Below are 19,528 nucleotides of genomic sequence, written 5' to 3' on the forward strand. Positions count from 1 at the left end.
TTGATTTATGCTGCTCTTCAGAAACAAAGGAGAGCACACAAAGCTCAGGATGCCAAATGCCTTTTAAGTCAGCTGTATATCTCACCACCAGAGGAACAGCACACATTTGTCAAGGAGCACATCAGCTCTGCACAGGAGCCAGAAGCAAAAACCCAAGTCTCATTTGTGCCCAGCAATCAACCAGCCCACCTTCAGGCCAGTCTGCCCCTTGCACTGCTTTATGAGCTTTCCCAGAACACAGGCAACACCTTTACAATGTGGTGAGGAGCAATCTTAGAAAACAACCCCCCAGCACAGCCACAAACCTCATTACTCACATATTCTTTGATGTCCTTTGATTTCACGGCTTTGTAAGAATAATATGCAGGGTAAAGTGTGCCAAATATAAGCCTGGGAAAAAACAAACAAATAATAAACGGATTAAATTGATTTCCTCTCACAGGGAAAGATTTTTTTTTCCTGTGTTTTAAATGTGGGTTTTGCCCTGGTAAAAAATGTTAGGATTTGATTTAAGCTTGAGTACATTAAGTGCAGTACAGGAGTGATTTTGCATCACTGAATTCAGAGCAGCTATTGCCAGTGACTTGAATGAAGAGCAGAGATTCAGGCTGATTTTCCTTTTGCAACGGTTTCCAAAGCTGTACCTTATGAGTTACACACAAAACAAAATAACCAAACCAAACAAAAAAGGCCACCACCACACTTTCAAAAGGAAATGAAAAATCTGATTTTGAAACAATCTACTGTGACACCAGGAATACGGGAGTATGGCTTTCAGAGAGAGAATTATTTGTCTAAAATCCCTTCCACCTCTATTCAATGCTCTGAAAAGCTGACAGATGATGAAGCAGGATCCAAGTTATACTCGTGCAAGGGTTTGGATGCCTCATCCTACATTAAACCTGGTATAGGAAAGAACCCTGCACTGTTCAGTAAAGTCAATTTGGGCTCAGGAAAGGAGGAGGCATCTGCCCACCCAGATATGCCAACATGATCAGGCCTAAAAATCCCAGCTCTGCTGTTCTTTCAGACAGCTTCCTTTCATTTTCAAGTCTGAAAGGGATGCTGTCAGCTTCAAGATTTCATGTAAGGAAGAAACAAGGATCCGTAAGTTAAAAATAGCACTACCAAGAAAAAAACGTGGAGAATTTTTTATCCTGGGTTTTCTCTGCATCACTGCCTACATGCTTATTCACTTGGATTATTCTGGACGTAAGCATAGGCTTGTCAAAACCACTTTGCCCTGCCCAGGTTTCAGTCAGTTTAATTCAATGCAGGAGGATGATGCTGCAAAGTCTAAATTTAATAGGTAGCAGGGCAATGTTTATTGGCTTGCAACTACCCATCTTTCTGTTGAAGCTTTCGCTTTAAATTCGTACAACTGTTTCCTCTGCTCCTGGGAATGAAAATGATCAATGTTTCAATCCCTAATTGTGGAACGACACGGACCTGCAGTCATCTTTTTCCATCCTGCCAGCAGTGACTGTGTATCATGGGACTCGTAATTACAGTCAAGTCCATTACGTGCATAAGACATTAAAAATTAACACTCTGGGATATGGTGCACCATCGTACTTCCCAGAGCTCATGAAGGTATTTATGGAAGAATGGGGTGAGCCAGCACACATCTTGATTTCCAAAGCAGTGACTGAAGGCAATTTGCCTGCTATTCATCATGCTCACTGTAGCATGGCTTAGCAGAACTTGAAGCACAATGCAGACTTCAGAAAAGCAGCTACTGAGTGAGGAGATTCAACATTTTACAGAGGCTTCACAGTGGCTTCAAAAAGCTTTGCTGGAAACCGTCAGCTCCAAACATATTTCACCCAGAGGGGCTTGTGCTATCTGCAAGGATCAGATACAAACACTCAGAAAGATTCTGGGAAACCAAAAGCATTTTTGTTCCTTGCAGTATCCCACCAAATAACAACATGGGTTAAGGCAAGGACAAACACACAGACAATGGCTTGATCCTGTTCTCACTGAGGCTAATAACAAATATTCTGAGTTCAGTGGTAGCAGGACCTAATCCAGAGAAGGTAGAGTTCACAAAAAGGAAGAAAGCTACAATATTCAGAAAATAACAGCTGAGCACATGAATAATATTTTTGACTCTCCTTATAAAAAGCACTGCAATGCTGTTCTTCCTTCTTGGCCTGGGCTGGCTGCTATCTCACACTTTTATTTCCTGCAAATAATCACTGAATGATTGATATTCATTTCCTCAGTTTGTGCTGGTAACAGAAAGTCCTGGATCCTGAGGCAGCAAATGGTTTATAGGAACACTAGAAAATAATTAGTTGCAGACAATAAATACTTGGAAAAAAAGTCCTGGGAGGGAAGGAAATTGCAGTAATTTTGCATGCGCAGAGCAAGGGACAGTTAATAAGGTGATGTGATCTCCCTAAACTGGAGATTGAGAGTTTCACTGATTTGCCTTGCAGTGTGTTGTGTGCATATAGGGACATTTATTACTGCTGTGGTTTACCAGACTGAAAACTGTTTTAAGGAACGTTGGAAGCCAGTCTTGTCGCTGCTGTGGCTTATTAAGTGGCTTGGGGTCATTTAACTTCTGGGCAAACTCTACAAATAGAAGACAAAAGATGTTTGGGCATTTCTGTAAAGCATATTCAGGGTTTTTATGATAAATACTTGCATATAGGGATGTTCCAAAAAGTCTCTTGAAGTTACTGACTTCACTTGGCTCTAGATCAGGGCTGAGTACAATTGATTTAATTCAAACACACACATCAATCCTCTACCTCTTCCCTCAGTTCCTCTACCCTGCTGAAGACAATAATTCTCACTTCCCCCTCATCCAAGTTTCCTGTGTAATTAAAGTTATTGTTGATTCCTGCCTTCCTTCATCCCCATGCTCAGACTGTTGCCAAATCACTCCTTCTGCACGCTATACACAAACCCGAGGCTGATCCTTTGTCCCTCTGCCTAAGCCATAAAGTCTTTCCTTGTCCAAGTCTCCTTCCCACCTGTGTGGTCTCTACCCCACTCAGATGCACCAGTGTTTAAACCTCTCTCCCCTGTCCCCATCACCTCCACTCCCAGTCTAACAAGCTGATGTAACTTATCTTTGCTTTCCATGCCTGAAAAACGTTGTTCCTAACTACTGCTGTTTGCTCTTTCATCACATCCCACCTTGGTCCCTTCTCTCCTTTAATGATTGCAGTGCCACCACCCTCTTCCTCTGCTGTTCCCTGTATGTATTCTCCCACATCCTGGAGCTCCTGTGCTCCTTGCTCCTCCATTGCACATCAGTCCATCACCTCCACAACAAGCTGTTCCCTGGCAGTCATCCTGACAGCTGCCAGTTTGAGAGGCAGCAGCCCAAGTCACACCAATTCCAACTGTATCATTCCCCAGTCCTCCTCATCTCTATATTCTTCTTCTGCAACACTTCTGGTGTTCTCTGAACCAGACTATAGGACCTTCAGCTTTCTTCACACATCCCCAAAATCACAGGACTGCCCCTCAGTTCCCTCCCACAGCTGCCAGCTGACCTGGGACTCAGATGCACTGTGACTCCCTCTGTGTTACGGGCACTGTCTGTCTGCCTGGTGCTGGCCAGCCAAATTAATGACCTACCTGTGGAGTCAGCACTGCAGCTTTTGCCTCCTAGCAGACAGTGCTATGAGGCAATCTCCTATCCAGCAGCTAATTCTTAGGAATAATGTTGAAAATTTATCTTTGAGACCTCTTCGACCCATCTATTTGGCCACAACCACTTTCAGATCCAAAAGTTTTGCAGCAGTGGAAAAACTGACTACTTAAGTCTCATTTCCTTAGGAAAGCAGCGTCAACCCACTCCCCACCCATTTCCATCTTTCAAAGCTCCTTTGAAAGATCCATGTACCCAGGAAAGCCTTGGCCTTTTTACCTTCTGTGCAGAAGCAGATATCCTGATCATCAAACCTCCCAGAGCTTGATGTAGAGTAGTTACTACATTTAAAGCTACAGAAATGCTCTGTAGTCTGGGCTAAAGCAAGCACACAGTCTCAGGGTATAGGGAGAGGCAAGGAAGTGATGACATCCATCAGTGAGTTAGGAAAATCTCTCTTGCAGCACTAAACAAATAACTACAAAGCCTTACAGCTCTTACACTGCTCCATGATGGAGGTCTACACCAATTACAATCACCTTGAAAAAGGACAAAACAGCAGCTGTAAAGAAATCATTGAAGAGTCAAATAATTGTGCAATAGGAGGCAAAAATCTAAGTAAAAGGTTAGTCTGCCTAAAGAATAGGATAAGGATTAATGGTGAAAATCTCATAATCCTATTAGGCACCTCAGCAGCAGCAATCCCCGGTCTGGATTGTTACATGTGCTTCTGGTCATTCTTTGTCAAAAGGGGCACACGAAGGCAGGAGGGGAAAGAGAAAGACAAGGAAAGTGGAACTGCAGTGGGAAAGATCCGTAAGAGGGACTGTAAAGGTTGTAATTGTGTCTTTTGCAACAAAGACAAATAACAGGTTATTCACTCCTTCCCCTGATGCAGTGTAAGGGAATGCTCAACTCAATAAAGAGAATAAAGGCAAAAGGAGGGAAGAAACCCCCTCTATCTCCAGGAGGTATTATGTGCAATGCATGATCTGCATTTATTTATATAGTTACATTATGCAGGATTTGGGGTTTGGTTTCCATTATTTAAGTTTACCATTAATTGACACAGGAAAGGATGAAGCTTCCCATATTGTGGGGTTTCCTGATTGTCAGGGGAAGAGTAAAGCAATTGAACTGTTGGCTCCTCTTGAGCAAACCCTGTCATATTCCAGGGGAGCAGCTGCACCATCACCAAAGCTCCTTCTGTCTCCACTTACCAGGACAGCGACAGTCAGACTTGGCTATTATATCCTTCTGTTCCTTCTCTGGATCTACTGGAGCAGTGATCTGACCATCACAGAGCACAGGCTATTCCAGATGTGACAATATTCCTGACAGAATTTAGGCTACAGCTTGGGCAACAGCCTCAGAGCTGCTACCATGACCTGGGAGGGTCCCACACGACATCTTGAGTTCTGATTTGGTGATGCTGCCTTCCTCATGGAAAAGTCATTTACCCACAAAATCAACTCTCACACTCCATGAAGTAGCCACTGAAATAAATGGAAAGGCCCTCAGTGATTCTCAGGAGTCCTTGCCAGGACTCAGGTTACCTCCAGAAATGCCTGCACATCCACTCCCTTGAGCATTTTTAACCACAGGGATATTTTCTGGGTGGTAACCCGCTGTTACAAATACACCAGCATGGGCTGTCTATATCCCAAGCCATCCAAGTCTTGCTCCTCTAGTTACCATGCCACCAGCAGTGTTTGGGCTGCCCAAACACTTAAAACATTGTATTACCACAACACAAATAGAACAGCCTTGTTTTGCCCATAAATAACTAATGTTCCCACTTCATCAGCACACAGCAGCCAAGATGGCAACTTCTGCCACAGGGGTGGACACATTTAGGAATCACTGAGATATTTCCTATTTCCTCAACATGTTCACTGGCTAGTGCGTGCTTCTTACACACAGAGCAGCAGCTGAGCTGTCACCACACCAGCATTCCTCAATGATATCACCAAGAAGGCTGCCGATAGGTTTGTGTTCCTTATTATCAGTCCTAATTAATGTTCACACAGTGCCACAGATTAAAAATAAATGGCACTGCCTTTGCACTGAAGGTTCCCAGTTGAAATCCAGCAGTTGGGGATGTGAAAATAAGCAGTGCAAAACCCTGGACAGGCCAAATGCCTGATATTCAAGAAGGGGTTGGGGTGAAGGAAGCACCAGGTGCAGAGGAGGTTCTGGGCTGATATCCCCTAGGAGGTGGCTCCTGCAAATTCCTTGTGGTCACCGTGCAGTGGAACAGTGGCTCCAGGGAAATCAGGAACTTCCCTGTTCAGCCTCAGGGTGACAGCTGACACCATCCCCACCTTGGGCCCCAAGAGATGTGGATACCTGACCATGCCAGACTGACATCCTGATACACTCTGAGAATACCCATGACAAAAATATCCCCCAAGGAAAGCTCTGGGTCCTGATACTCCCAAGGCAAATTAGACTCACTTCAAACTCCACTTGCAACTTGAATCAAACATCCTTGTGGGGTTGGTTCAGTGCCCAAGGACAAACATGTAGATGCACCCATGTCACTCAGCCAGTCACGCAGTGCCTTTGCAGGTAAAGCACCACTTGCACAGCCACCCAGCACATCCCTCTGCTTTAGGAAACATTCCTCTGCATCTCCTTGGTGGGGGACCTGCTTAGCTCTTCTGATCTGCTGAGACCATGTCCTCGCATCCACACTTCCAAAGCACCATGCAGAGCCACAGCACCAAGGAAGCAGAAGGCAGACCCAGGAGAGCTCTGTACCTAACACAAAGATGCTCTGCTTTCCATCCAGATCCACCTGTGACTTCTCAGCCAGGTTACTACAGAAGCAAAGTGAAACCTCATCTTGGTTAATGTAACCTAATGGCTGACGAAACCCAATCGCTCCTCCCGGCGTAACTGCAGGGCACAGGGACACCCGACTGGCTTTCCAGGAGAAACAGCAAGTCAAGGACTGCCCTTGATGCTTCTAATTTAAGCAGTCTTCATCTTCCCAAAGCAGCACATATTCCTCTCCAGTTGACATGACCATTTAGCTTTCCTCAGCCAGGGCACTCCTCACACAGGAGCTGGAAGATGCCCAGGCACAAACAGGTGAAGAGACACAGCAGCATGGATAGGTGGAGGAATTGGCCTTGGCCAGCCTGGAGCTGTCACACAACTACACTTGGGTCACAACAACCCCATGCATTTGGGGGCAGAGTGGTTTGAGAGGCTGCTCAGCAGAAAGGGACATGGGAATGCTAGCTGACAGCCAGCAATGTGCCTGGGTGGCCAAGAAGGCAAATGGAATCCTGGCCTGTATCAGCAATAGCGTGGCCAGCAATTCCAGGGAAGTGATTGTCTCCCTGTGCTGGGCACTGGTGAGGCTGCATCTAAAGTGCTGTGTTCAGTTTTGAGTCTGTCCCTTCTAAAAGGATGTTGAGGTGCTGGAGCATGTACAGAGAAGTGCAACAAAGCTGGTAAAGGGCTTAGAAGATATGTCCTATGAGGAACAGCTCAGGGAACTCAGATTGTTCAGTCTGGAGAAGAGGAGGCTCAGGGAGACCTCACTGCTCTTTAGAACTGACAGGAGGTTGTAGTGAGGTGGAGTGGGTCTCTTCGGCTGTGCCTACCATGAAAGGATGAGAGAAAATGGCCTTTAGTGGCACCAGTAGAGGTTCAGATTAGATATTAGAAAAAAAAAATTCACTTATAGAGTGGTTAGGCACTGGAATAAGTTGCTCAAGGAGGTGGTGGAGTCACCATCTCTGGAAGTGTTCAAGAGGCATCTGGATGTTGCACTTTGGGGTATGGTTTAGGGGTGATTATGGTTGTGCTGGGTTGACAGTTGGATGAGATGATCTTGAAAGTATCTTCCAACTTCAATGATTGTGTGATTCTGTGAACTATTACGTTTACTCACATTTGAGATCCTACATTCAGACTAGTCTAAAGTTCCCTTTTCCGCAGTTCCTCTTTCAGGAAGAAGATAGAAGTGCAAAAATAACTCTATTACCGATGGAGAGACCTTTTTAAATATTGGGATTGTTATGATAATGCACGTGATGCCTACTAAAGCCTGACATTCCTAGAAAAACTACCAGCAGTGAAGGGTCTTCACAGGTTTACGTTTACATGGACAAACTTGAGTATCATATTTAAAGTCCATTCAAGATTAGGCAGGTACTTAACCCTTCCCAGGGCTACTGTTCCAGACTCTCTTCAAACTCAAGCAGAATTCCATTTACACACAAGCCAACACTTTAAAGCTTCCTTCCAGTCCTTCAGAACAGAAAATGCCCATGTAGCTGCTATAAAAATACCCCACGGCTCTGCAGCTATTTTAGGAAGCAAATTCATTGCAGGTAGAGATTTACTAAGCTGGTCTGTTCTACTTCATGCTGCCTTCAGCAGAGCTGCTGGGCCCAGAGCACCGATGAGCGAGGGGAATTTGTTGTCACCGAGACAGTGTTTGAAAGGGGGGCTGTGTGGGGAGTGTGTGGGGCTGGCGTGGGGCCCTGACCCACGGTGAGAAGCTGCAGTCAACACAAACACTGTGCCTGGCACACCCCAAGGGGCTCTGAGCAGCTGCCTGCAAGAGATAATATTTAGTGGGCCTCGGCAGAGGCATTTGTGCTGCCACTGCTGCTCCCCTCTGCGTGCTCCAGCGCAGCAGCACCGCAGCAGAAAACAGCCCACGACACCGAGCGTACTCCCAGCACTGGCACAGCCCACGGCTTCATCACTCTCTTGGGGAAGAAGAAATAACTCATCAAAGTGGGATACTGAGGGCAATAAAATCTGTGCCTTTTAGAGAAGAAAACATTCCTGTTCTGTGACCGGGTCAGATCTTCACCCAGCTTGACTGCTCCAAAAAGGCAGGGCTCAGGGTCTGACTGCCCTGATGTTTTCCTTATCCAGTACTGACCATATAGTTCTGGCTTTGAGAGCTTTGGCTTTTTCCAAGCCAAATAAATGGCAATTTGAAAATTAAATGGTATGTTTTAGATGGGAAGGGCTGCTTTTCCTGACTCTGGAGAGGGGGATGTTTATGCGGGAAAAGACTTTTTTAGAAGCACTGATATTATATTCCAGAGATGACAGATGGTCCAAAATCTGTGAGTTAGCCTACAGATTTACGGTAGGCTCATGATATGAAAAGGAACAGAAAAACTTATAACCTAACCAAACTAATTTCTAGGCTAAAAAAAGGTATGAAATATGGATTGCTTATCAACAGAGAAGCCCTGCATTATTTTCATAGAAAACCACATCACGCTGGAAGCATTATTTTGGAACTATTTTGACTGATACTATGTGAATCACCTTTTAGGAAGTGTAACCACGTACAGAAATCCTAATTGAGAGCACAATCCTACTACTATCTGAAAACTCAGTTCAGGGTATGGAAGACTTCCACCATCAAACCATAAGTGCTACCACTGTCTGAGGAAGTGGAGAGAAACACAAAAGCTCCTGTTCATCTACCCCTCACCGAAAGGCAGTTTTAGACTTCTTGTGGTGTGCTCATGGGACAGAAAACAGGAATAAAAAATTAAATGAAGCTATAACACATCCAAATCAATTGCAACATAATCTCCTTAGAGTATTGTTACTCCAGCTTCCCAGGGACAGAAAATTACTAGAAGTGCTTAACTAAATGCAAGGAGTATTTCAGCTCAATGTAATTTCAAAATTAAACCAGAAGATCTCTTTGGCCCAAATATTCAGCTAAAGCAATGAAAAACATTAACTTTCCATAGATTACCAACAATTCAATCCACTGTAACAAATCAAGCAGTCCCAAGGCTGCTGTGAGTACCACTGGGTCTTGGAGCTCTCCACAAGCTCTTGGAGAAGGACAGAAACCTGTAGATCTCTCCCCTAGCCAAGGAGAGCAGTTTGATAGAGAAACAGGTATCAGGCATAGTCATGGCCAGCTTGGTGCAAAACAGCCTGAGGTGAAATACTACTACTGTTCCAACCCCCCTGTGGCAGGCAGGGCCACCTTCCACTCCTATGGTGGATATGGTGGATGTTGGTAAATCAACAGTAAACAGTGTCACTCCTTCCATCAGGAACTGACTTTCCTACATCTCTGAGGACTCCAGGACATTAACCAGAAGACCAAACATTTTGAGGGACCAGCCTCTGAAAACAAGTGGGACCCAACTCAATTGTAACCTCTATGTTCCAGAGCCAATATCTACCTCCTAGTTAAGTGAACAAATAAACAAAAAACCCACACACATCTTTAAAACATTTCTTCTCATTTTGATAACACACTTCAAAGAAGGATTTTGAAGTGCAGTATAAATATTATTGATGTGAATATCAAAGCTAGTGACATTACTACTGATTTTGTATTATTTCTATTTCGTTAGTGGTTTATATCTATTTTAAATTACAAGAAAGTGAGACTTATTAAAATCAAACAGAAAGCTCATATCAGTAACATGAACAACTCCCAGTTTTCAACTCCAGTTTTAAAGCAAGAGTGTAGAAAAGCTAAGGCAAGATGAATTCAAGACGATGAATTTCAGAATATTCAGCCCAGCTCCATGCTTTGGTTAGCATGGGGATCAGAATGCCACATGCTAAATTTAACAGCTGCGACATTGCCAGGAGTTCACAGGCGATGCAGACCAAGTTTCTCTTTCTGGCCCACAGACACAGAGTGGTATTTCTTCTGGGTACTATAAACATTTCAGGGAGTGGCTGGGCACCTGCTTTCTTACTAGGACCTACATAATTTTTATTTTAAAACAAAAGAAAACAAGAAACTGTCATACAGCTCGAAAAAGAGAGACTTCTGGTCTCTCTCATGTATTTTACAAGGGTTTCTAGTGTGAATTTAATAGAGTTCTTTCCTCCAGGGTCTTTTCTCATTTCATTCATCCTTTTTAATCCCTCCATTTTATACAGCTAATAACAGCATTGTAATGAAATGCATGGTGCAACTGAGATAAACACGAAGGGAGAGATCTCCAGCTGGAGCTGAACTGATACAGAGCAGCCTCCAGTCTAACCAAGACGTAAGGGAGAGGAAAGCAGAAGGAAACACACCTCTGTTCTGAAGCCACAGACCACTGATGAATAATCAATCAGATCTGCTGGTTACACCCCTGAATTCAGCTTCAACTACCAGGACAACTATTTGCCTCTAATTAAAATAAATTAGAAGAAAAATGACCATTTAGTGGCTAATCCTAAATCATGGTGTTAGGATAAGTGGTACAAAACAGCAGGTGGGAGAGCCTAAATAATACCCTGACCTGGCACCTCTTAGGGCTGTCCCAGGGCAGCATCAGCCCCATGGGGGTGACACCCATCATGACAGGTTAATGGGAGAGGCTCCCCAGAGCACTTCACAGACTGGGGGTGGTTAGTACCTACAGGGGTATGACACTCATTATGGGATGCATGGGCAGACAGTGGACTAGGGCTCACACATGAAGAGAAAAGCACACCAAAATGATGCTACAGTGGCACCTCCTGTTTCACATCTTCTCCTTCACATATTCACCCACAATGGGCATGATGTAAAATACCTACTGAACCTCTGAAGTTCTCCTGGAGAATATGTGGGACAGCCAGCACCCAGCACATTGGCTTCTGAGCTTCCATCAATAGTGCCCACTGCAGAGCAAGAGCACTTCCTCCAGGGTTGAATCTGGAGGAACCAGACTCACCCAGGAACAAAGGAGCAGCACCAAACGCCTGCCAGAGATAAATCATGAGCCCCAGGCCCCGTCCAGTCAAATTTTCAGTATCTCCACGTCTGGACTCCTGTTCGTGTTTACTTACCCTTGCTTTGAAGAAGTCTTTTCTTTATGTTTAATCAGAATTTCCTTTGCAGCAACTTGTTTCCATTGCCTCTCACCCTTTTGCTGTGTCTCCACAAAAAGCCTTGCTCTACCTTGTCTGTAACAATCCACCACATTTTTGAAGACAGCAACAACATCTCCCCTTCACCATTTCTTACTAAGGCTGAGCAAACATCCCACTCATCTGTCCTGGTGCTCCATATGCTCCAGTCCTCTTCCAGTGCTCATTGCACTTTGCCAGGGCCCTCCTTATATCAGGGAAACTCAAATGGGATACTCTACTCCAGCCAGCAACTGTGACATCCCCTCACAGTTGCCAAATAGAGGGGAACAATCACTTTCTTCTACCCGCTGGATAACCCTCTTACTAACCCAACCCCATGTCTGTCCCTGGAAGAGAACAGCACCACATCATTCCTATGATCAGAGGTACAGAAGCACCAGGGATCCACTCCCTGAATGATGAAGAGATTCTTCCCTGCTGCTTGGAGAACCTTCTTCCTCAGCCCCAGCACAACCTTTCCTTTGCAATTGCTGCTGTCCCCAAGGAGCTAAGCTGGGGAATATCTACTTGATTGCCAAGGGAAGCATGTGAAGAATAGCACCGCACTGTCTTAACTCTGGGACTTAACACAGACCGAGTACTATTAGCAAAGAGCTTCAAAAAGAGGGGTAGGGAGATGAAATGAATATTTACAAACACTGGTTTAATTCTCTTGCTCAGCCATTTTTGGTGAGCTAGAGGAACAGCTAGATTTCCCTTATCTCTACAGCCACATACTCACATACAAGACTTTGTGTCATTAACTGTGCAGTTCATTACAATGGTTTTATGGTAATGTTGTAACATGATCTATTCTTACTGAAAGCCACGAGTAGAGAGGTCATTATCAGCTTATTTACCCCTATGCCAAACACCATGGTATATATCTAGAGATAAAATGACACATCCTTTCTTCTGCTGGAGCTGGGAACCTCACAGGGAAAGTGAATTACCCACACATGGCTAATAGCCATGCTATGATAATTTTTAAAAGGATCAGAGGCTGCAAAGCCTTGATCAAGCTAAAATTGATTTAAAGGGCTTTCTTAAATGACAATCTCCTCCAGAGCCCCTAAATTCATCCTTTAGAAGTTGGAGAATTGCATTTTCAGCTTAAATGAAGAAAGACTAAATGAAACTGATCCAAAGAAAAATTACATTCAGCACTGTCGAAGGGCTGACCTATGTTAGTAGCAGGACAAATACACACCCCAGGATCCAGGAATCTTTAATTTTTCTGATCTAATCATTCTAAGAGGCTTTCCAGGACTGTAACTAAGCACAAAGCAGTACCCTAGGCACAGAAATACCAGCACCTCTGTAAGTATTTCCATCTTCAATTGGTTCTCTCCAAGTGTTTGGGAAATAGTGGAGTTCTCAGAACCCCATTGTACATTTTGGTTCCACATCGGCCCAGCTGAGCATTCCTCTGGTTGGACATCCATCATGCAGTGCTGACACACAAAAGCTGCATCTGTTCTGCCTTTAACTTGCTGGGGTTGGACAGAATATTGTCACTGTTTCTGGCTCAGAGCATACCAGCACAGAGTGTGGGTGGACTAATATACCCCAGGTGGAGATTCAGATTCAGCCTCCAAAATTCATGCCCATCCCCTCAGTAACACTTATGTATTGCCCACTACTGCAGCTGAGGTTAAATATTTCTGACTTGCAATTCACTTTGCAGGTCTGTGGGACAGATACAACTCATGCAATTTGTACAGAGCATTCTAAAATATCTTTGGTTTTGCTCCACACAGAGTATACATGTACAGGTGTATATACACCAAGACAGAAATACTGGAACTTAGACACATTTCCTTACCCACTCTGGGATGTTTCTTAAAATGCAAGGCTTCTCTTCTGAACTTTGAAATCTCGCTACATCTATTTAACTTTCCTACATCATGATTCAGCTCCCAACTGAATATATTTCTACTACAAAAAGACAATTCCTTCCCTATTCCTCCCAAATAATTTTATCTTGTTAAGTACCTCCAGGTTTTGTATTCCTTGACCAATATTCGATTTCTTTTTTAATTTCTGATATTTTCCAATCTTACCATAGCTTCTCCCTGAAGCTTAACAGGTTAAACACTTTCCTCTTACACTAAAGACTAGATTTCAATCCCTGTGATATTCTACTAAGTGAAGTCTGGGTCTTTAACTAAAGGTAAGAGAGAGAAAGGGGTTTCTTTTCACTTCCACCAATTTTTTACAGCACAACTACTATTCACCTACATTACATTTTTTAACAACCAGCTATTACCTAAAGAGCAGGCAAGACTCACTAGTGAGGACAGGTATCTGCTAAAGCATTTCATGGCACAGCACCTCATACTGAGAGCTTTACAACAACATCTGACAATTGTAGATTTTGGACAAATAGATACCTAGGGTAAAAACCTTTAGAAAAGCCTGAAATGACAAATATCTACACGTTCAATTGACCATGCTGGAAATTAAATGGCTTTCACCACTGGAAATCAGCAGCTTGGTCACAGCCCAGGCGGTGTGAGATCTAGAAAGAGAAGTTGCAGTTTCCAGGCACTGCTTCTGTGCCAGCCTTTACCACCTCCATCATTACACAGGGAAACAATCTCACTGTGAGGACATCTTAGCAATTCCCACCTTTGCTCATTTATTCTCATCAGGTGATTTCTTGGAAGCAATTACAGGAACATTTCCATTCAAAATAAAGTATCAGACAATAGTTTCTCAGAAAAGAGCATGCACACAGCCTTGCAGGTTCAGAGTACAAATCAAAATATCTGATGCCCACAGATACATGCAACATATGCACATATTATAAAAGTTGGGATTTAAAATCCAGTTTCACAATTTGGTGAAGCTATGAAGGGGTTTGACTCTGGTTTTTTTAATGCCTCAAGACAGCAGTATCCAGATACTCAATCCTCCTTCTGACAGACGACGTCATGTTCCCATTTGCATTCAATTTTGATCTCTCCCAGACTTCTCATACATCTCTGAATTTCAGGCTTTAGCTGAGAGCCTTAGAGAGTAGAAGGGATAAACCATGCCGCTCTCTCCTACTCTGCATTTCCCCAAACACAAATGTGTTCAGATCAAAGCCTGTGACACAGGCACAGCTCCATTCCTACACCATGAGGAATACCACTTTGTCTCAGGCTTGGGTAAAAAGCCAGTGCATTGCACAATTCTGAACAGAAAAGGCTTTGCCCCTCTTCTTTCTTTTGGCTTAGCCACTTCACCTTTTTTTCCATTCTCACCTTCCCTCTCACACAAATACCTTTCAGCTGGCAGCTACTCAAAATATAAAATATAAAATAAAGTATAAACTGAGGCCTAGGAGCCAGATGGAGACTTCACAGAAATAACTTGAGAGGAAAGCAAAGGGGAAGACAGCCAATTCTTCTGGGACCATTTCAGAGATTTCTAAATAAGCAGCTGCTTGAGAAGGCAGCTTGTACTTTTTGTGGGAACACCCACACTGTGTGCTATCTTGTGTATGATTTCCATCATTTCTTATTCATTAATACTGCTGGTTTAAATGCCACAGTCCAGTGTTTGCTTTCTTTCCCAGGCGAGGGGATTCACACAGAAGGATGACAATGTTGCAAGTGAGACTCTAAACAAAGCATTGCTATTTTGAAATGAAATGGTTAAACTGTTTCAAACACATGTAGCTGTACAAAATGTATCTGGAGAATTGGATTTACACAGACTTCAGCCATTTATGGTCTGACTGCCCAGAGTGAGGTTTCTTGGTTTCAAGAAAATACATAAATTATAATAGTGTTTGAATAGGGACCTGATTTGCTACAGCCAAGTATCTGCAAACCTCAGCAGAATAATAATTGAAAAAGAATGCTGAGCTATTCTAGTGGCTGCATAGCACATCTGAGTACAAAAACCTCAGGACACACCATATCAAAGAGATGAAAAATATCAAGTCTATAAGTAAATCTTTGGGGGTGGGGGGTATGATTTTACAGAATGGGTTTACATGAGATTAATAATGAATTACCCCAAACTACATGGAAAGCAGACTGGTTCTCTTAAAAGTACCATGCAAAATCAGGCATAGTATTTACAAACTTAAAATGCATGTCCTGCCCCATGGACAGCAGGCAAGGTCTTTCAGTGTCAGTCTCTCAGGCAGCTCCGCTGATTCTGCAGTGATCTAGGAACAATATGTAGAAACAGGCACAGGGTGTTTATCATCAACCACCTATGTCCCATGCCCTCAGGCCCTGGAAATGGCTGTTGGTGAGCTTCTGGGTTCCCAGGTCCTGAAAGCCTGCATAGCAGCACTGGTTTAAGGCAACCAGGATCAGGGATGGGAGCCCAGAGCTAATGGCAGCAGCCATGGTTTTAGCCAGCACCCTCTGTAACAGAGATTCACACACGGGTACAGGCATGAAGCATGAGAGATTACAGAGTTTCTACCTGTCTGATGTGAATAAAGTAGCTTTAAAAATATATGTGCTAGGGTGCAATAAGGCATTAGGATTCTTTAGACTGAATCTAAAGAGAAGGTGGTCATGCTCTTCATCCTCAGCTTTCAGTGGGTATCAACACTTCTTAGAGAAAAGCTCAATAGTGAAGCTCATCAGAGTTCCAGAGCTGAGGTCAGAGGTGTCTTGATTACAGGCTTTGGGATGGCCCATTCGATTGGCTTTGGTTGCTGAAGCTCAGGTAAAGCCATATTCCTATTTAGGGATGAAATTCCCAATACTGAAATGAAAGGATAAAATATCTGTCCTGACAGACTCGTGCTTTTAGGAGCCCTCTATCCTGGATCTGTCACCACTCAAAGGGCAGTTTAACTCGCAGCTCATAAAGAACACAAGTCCCCCATTGAACTGGCCAACTTCTGTCCTGTAATATTCAATTTTCTAGGATGCAGCTGGCACCCTCTACAAGGCCTTCACCATTCCCAGCTACGAACACAACCTTAGGTCTCCCACCTGGGTAGGTTTACACTGCTCACTGACCCTAGCAAAGCTGCACCAGTTGACACAACTTGAAGCTCTGGTATTGCCTTAGGGATGAAAAAATTTTTGAGGTTTGCACTGACCCAGCATTTTTCAGCTATTTATTTAGTTTGTTTGCAGAAAATCCAGCCTTATTTCTTCAGGTTTACCACAAACCAGGACTGGGAATTTTTGTGGCAGTTCTTGCTAAAATTTGGCAATGGATCACTTAGCTTACTTATATGTACAAAATAGAGAAGCTGTAATTATTCCAGATACAAACTTTCCCGCCCCCCTTTCATGTACGGTGACTTCTTTCTTAGAAAGTTACATTAAGAAGTTTTCTGTTGAATTCCATCATTTTAGGTTGGATGATCACACTTCATCTCACACAGATTCTGTAACTCTGATCATGTGGCTGTAAGGCTTTTTTGAGCACATGAAATGATCCACTTATTTGATTGCTAGATTAGAGGAAGAGAGTTTGTGCAATTCCTGATGGACTGAAGAATCTCCAAATCTTCTAAGTGAATGTATGGTTCCTCAGTTATCCCTAAATGTTCAGGTGCTAAGAATTCCCATCTTAGAGTCAGCTGTAACAGAACACACCATACACAAGCATCTCACAATGCTGTCCAAATACTGATGAAACCAGCTTTGCTTCGCACAGTGAGAGAGGAGATCACAAGCAGATGCAAGGATAGGCAGTAGAACACAAGGATTTTTGCAGACCTGTTCAAAATGACCTCAGAAGTCTGTGTTGCAGGCTCATGACAGTTACAGCTATATAAATATCCAGATATGGATATATCTATTAGATAGATTATATCTTGAGAAAGCATCATTAGACCTCAGGCTCTCCATAAATCATTAGAGTCAGCAGGGGATTGGTTTGACTGATTGCGCTCTGACAGCTATGAAAAGAGGTGAGCACAGTATAACAAGCATAAGAAAATTCCTACAATATTTACATAGGAAACAATTTACTCTTACTTCAGTGTCTGTGTTTTTAAGGTATATTTTAAAACACCAGCTTCCTCTCTGCATTTGATCCTATGAGAAAGACCCTTTCTGTATATAGGACAGCAGAGTGTGTTGCCATGGAAATTATTATGATCTACTTAAATTCAACAAATCCAGCCTTATGGGGTATATTCCCCAGAGTATCTCAATTTAATTATTTATGTTCCTTCTAAACAGCAACATCTTTCTGTTTTGACCAAAATCCTTATAAGCAGAATGAAAACAGTAAACCTGGAAAGCAGAGTCCTTTGTTCAGCTACAAAACAGGTACAATTAAGCCAGGGAAAATGCAAACAGCCTTCAGGCTGCCCTGACAATGTGCTTCAGCTCAGACCTAGAAAAATTGTTTGGAAGGGGGAAAAGTCTCATTCAGTGCTTGTATCCACCATGCCCCTGGCCTCTCTGCTATGATTTTCAGCAAAAAATACCAGCTAGGATAGTGGGCTTTTTTGCAGAGGGACATGCTCAGTGGAATCTAAACACTGACCATCAATTTATTTTCATATAACCACCTGTCTTGAGCTCATTCTCAAATCAAACCACTCATTTTTTCCCATGAAATATGTGACTAAACCCAAAGCCTTTTAGCTCACGGCAGCTCCAGCATCCATCTCTCTCTTTCACATGTCACTATGAATTCTGCAGGTAGAATTTAGGAGCCAGATGGTGTTATCGAGCCTGATCTAACACCAGGGACAATTTCTTGTGGGTCACATAACCTGAGTGGCTCATAGGTCTAAGTTTAGATATGCACAGACCATGTCCTCCCAAGTTCACAGCAGAAAAGGCAGCAGGACAGGCAGAATGAGCAGAATGAGGCTCATCCACAAAAGGGCCAAAGGCAGAGCAGTCCTGTGGGAACTGCCCAAGCTAGAACAACCACCTCATCATGAAGGCTGTTTGATGTGACCTGCAGCTGGAGAGAACTGCTCTCCTCACATGCCCACAGCAACTGTCAGAGCATTTGTGCTGAAGACATCAAGACAAAGGTGACAATGAAACAGTGTGGTGAATGGAGAAGGTTATCCTTCTGTGATTGCTCTGCTCTTTACCATCACCAGGTGTTTCCCAGCTATCCTCCCTGGAAGGGTGTTCTTCCTGAAATGCCACACAAGACTCCTGGTTTCACTTCTCCGTGAGTGCTCCTCAGGGACTGACAGCCAGGAGAGCTCTGCCACAGAAGAAGCTTGTCTATGTAAAACATCCCAGAGTATCCCTGGACTTCTGATCATTGGCTTGGAAATTTCAGCTCAGAATTCATATTTACCTTGCCCCTCCAGTTCTGCTCCAGTGGGGGCACCTCATTCCCACATCAGGTCTACCACGGGTAAAACAGAACTGGTAGTTTACATGGACAGAGATTATTACTAAGACTGTTTTACAGGTACCAAATCAGGAAAGAATAAATAATTTGCCTTCTTCCCACAGGGAATTTACAGCACTGCACTGAATCCAGGCTCTCGGTATTCTCATACAAAATCTGCAGCACAAGCCCTTTCCTTGTATGAGGTTGGTTATTGGTTATAAGCCTCCCTCCAAAACATGAGGCAAGAAATGTCTGTCAGTTTTTTGCTTTCCACTGTAAACATTTATTTATAGGCTGGAAACAAAAAATAGAATAAATGAGCTGAATGAAAGGAAGCAGCAGTATGAACTCAACAGAAGTGCTCGTTCTGCAGGAGCTGCAACTGTTCAGTGATGCTGATAGCACTGGATTGCCTGGTAGATTCACAGGCAGGTACACACATGGTCCTGGTATCCCTGGGCTCCATCCAAAAAGGCACAACATTTCAGACATGAGGAGCATTCTCTGTAGCTCCTCACGAATTGGTTCTTCAATATTGGTTTTGTTCTCCTGTAAAATTTGCTATTTTTGGAAAGCGACATATTACTATTGGCTCCATGAGAGAGAAAGGGGAAAGAGAGACTGCAGCTTTATTGACAATTGATTGATTCCTTCTTTGAAAATGAATGTTTATTTATTAGCAATTAGTACATGAGCAGTATGGGATGCAGCAAGTAGCGTTTGAAGAAACAAGCCTTTCCTAAGCATGACACCAGCTGTCCCCCATCACTGCCA

General features: G+C 43.4%; 1 protein-coding gene across 4 annotated transcripts in view; it reads right to left on the reverse strand.

Annotated features, from left to right (window-relative positions):
* REEP1 (receptor accessory protein 1) overlaps positions 1-19,528 on the reverse strand; it is a 65,861-nt gene that overhangs the window by 38,335 nt on the left and 7,998 nt on the right. For all 4 annotated transcript variants that reach the window (XM_039551206.1, XM_039551205.1, XM_039551203.1 and 1 more), the window contains exon 2: positions 318-390. In XM_039551206.1, coding sequence (XP_039407140.1) covers positions 318-390 — 73 coding nt within the window. The remainder of the gene's footprint in view (positions 1-317; positions 391-19,528) is intronic.

This window comes from Corvus cornix, chromosome 4, assembly GCF_000738735.6.
Source record: "Corvus cornix cornix isolate S_Up_H32 chromosome 4, ASM73873v5, whole genome shotgun sequence".
Taxonomy (NCBI): Eukaryota; Metazoa; Chordata; class Aves; order Passeriformes; family Corvidae; genus Corvus; species Corvus cornix.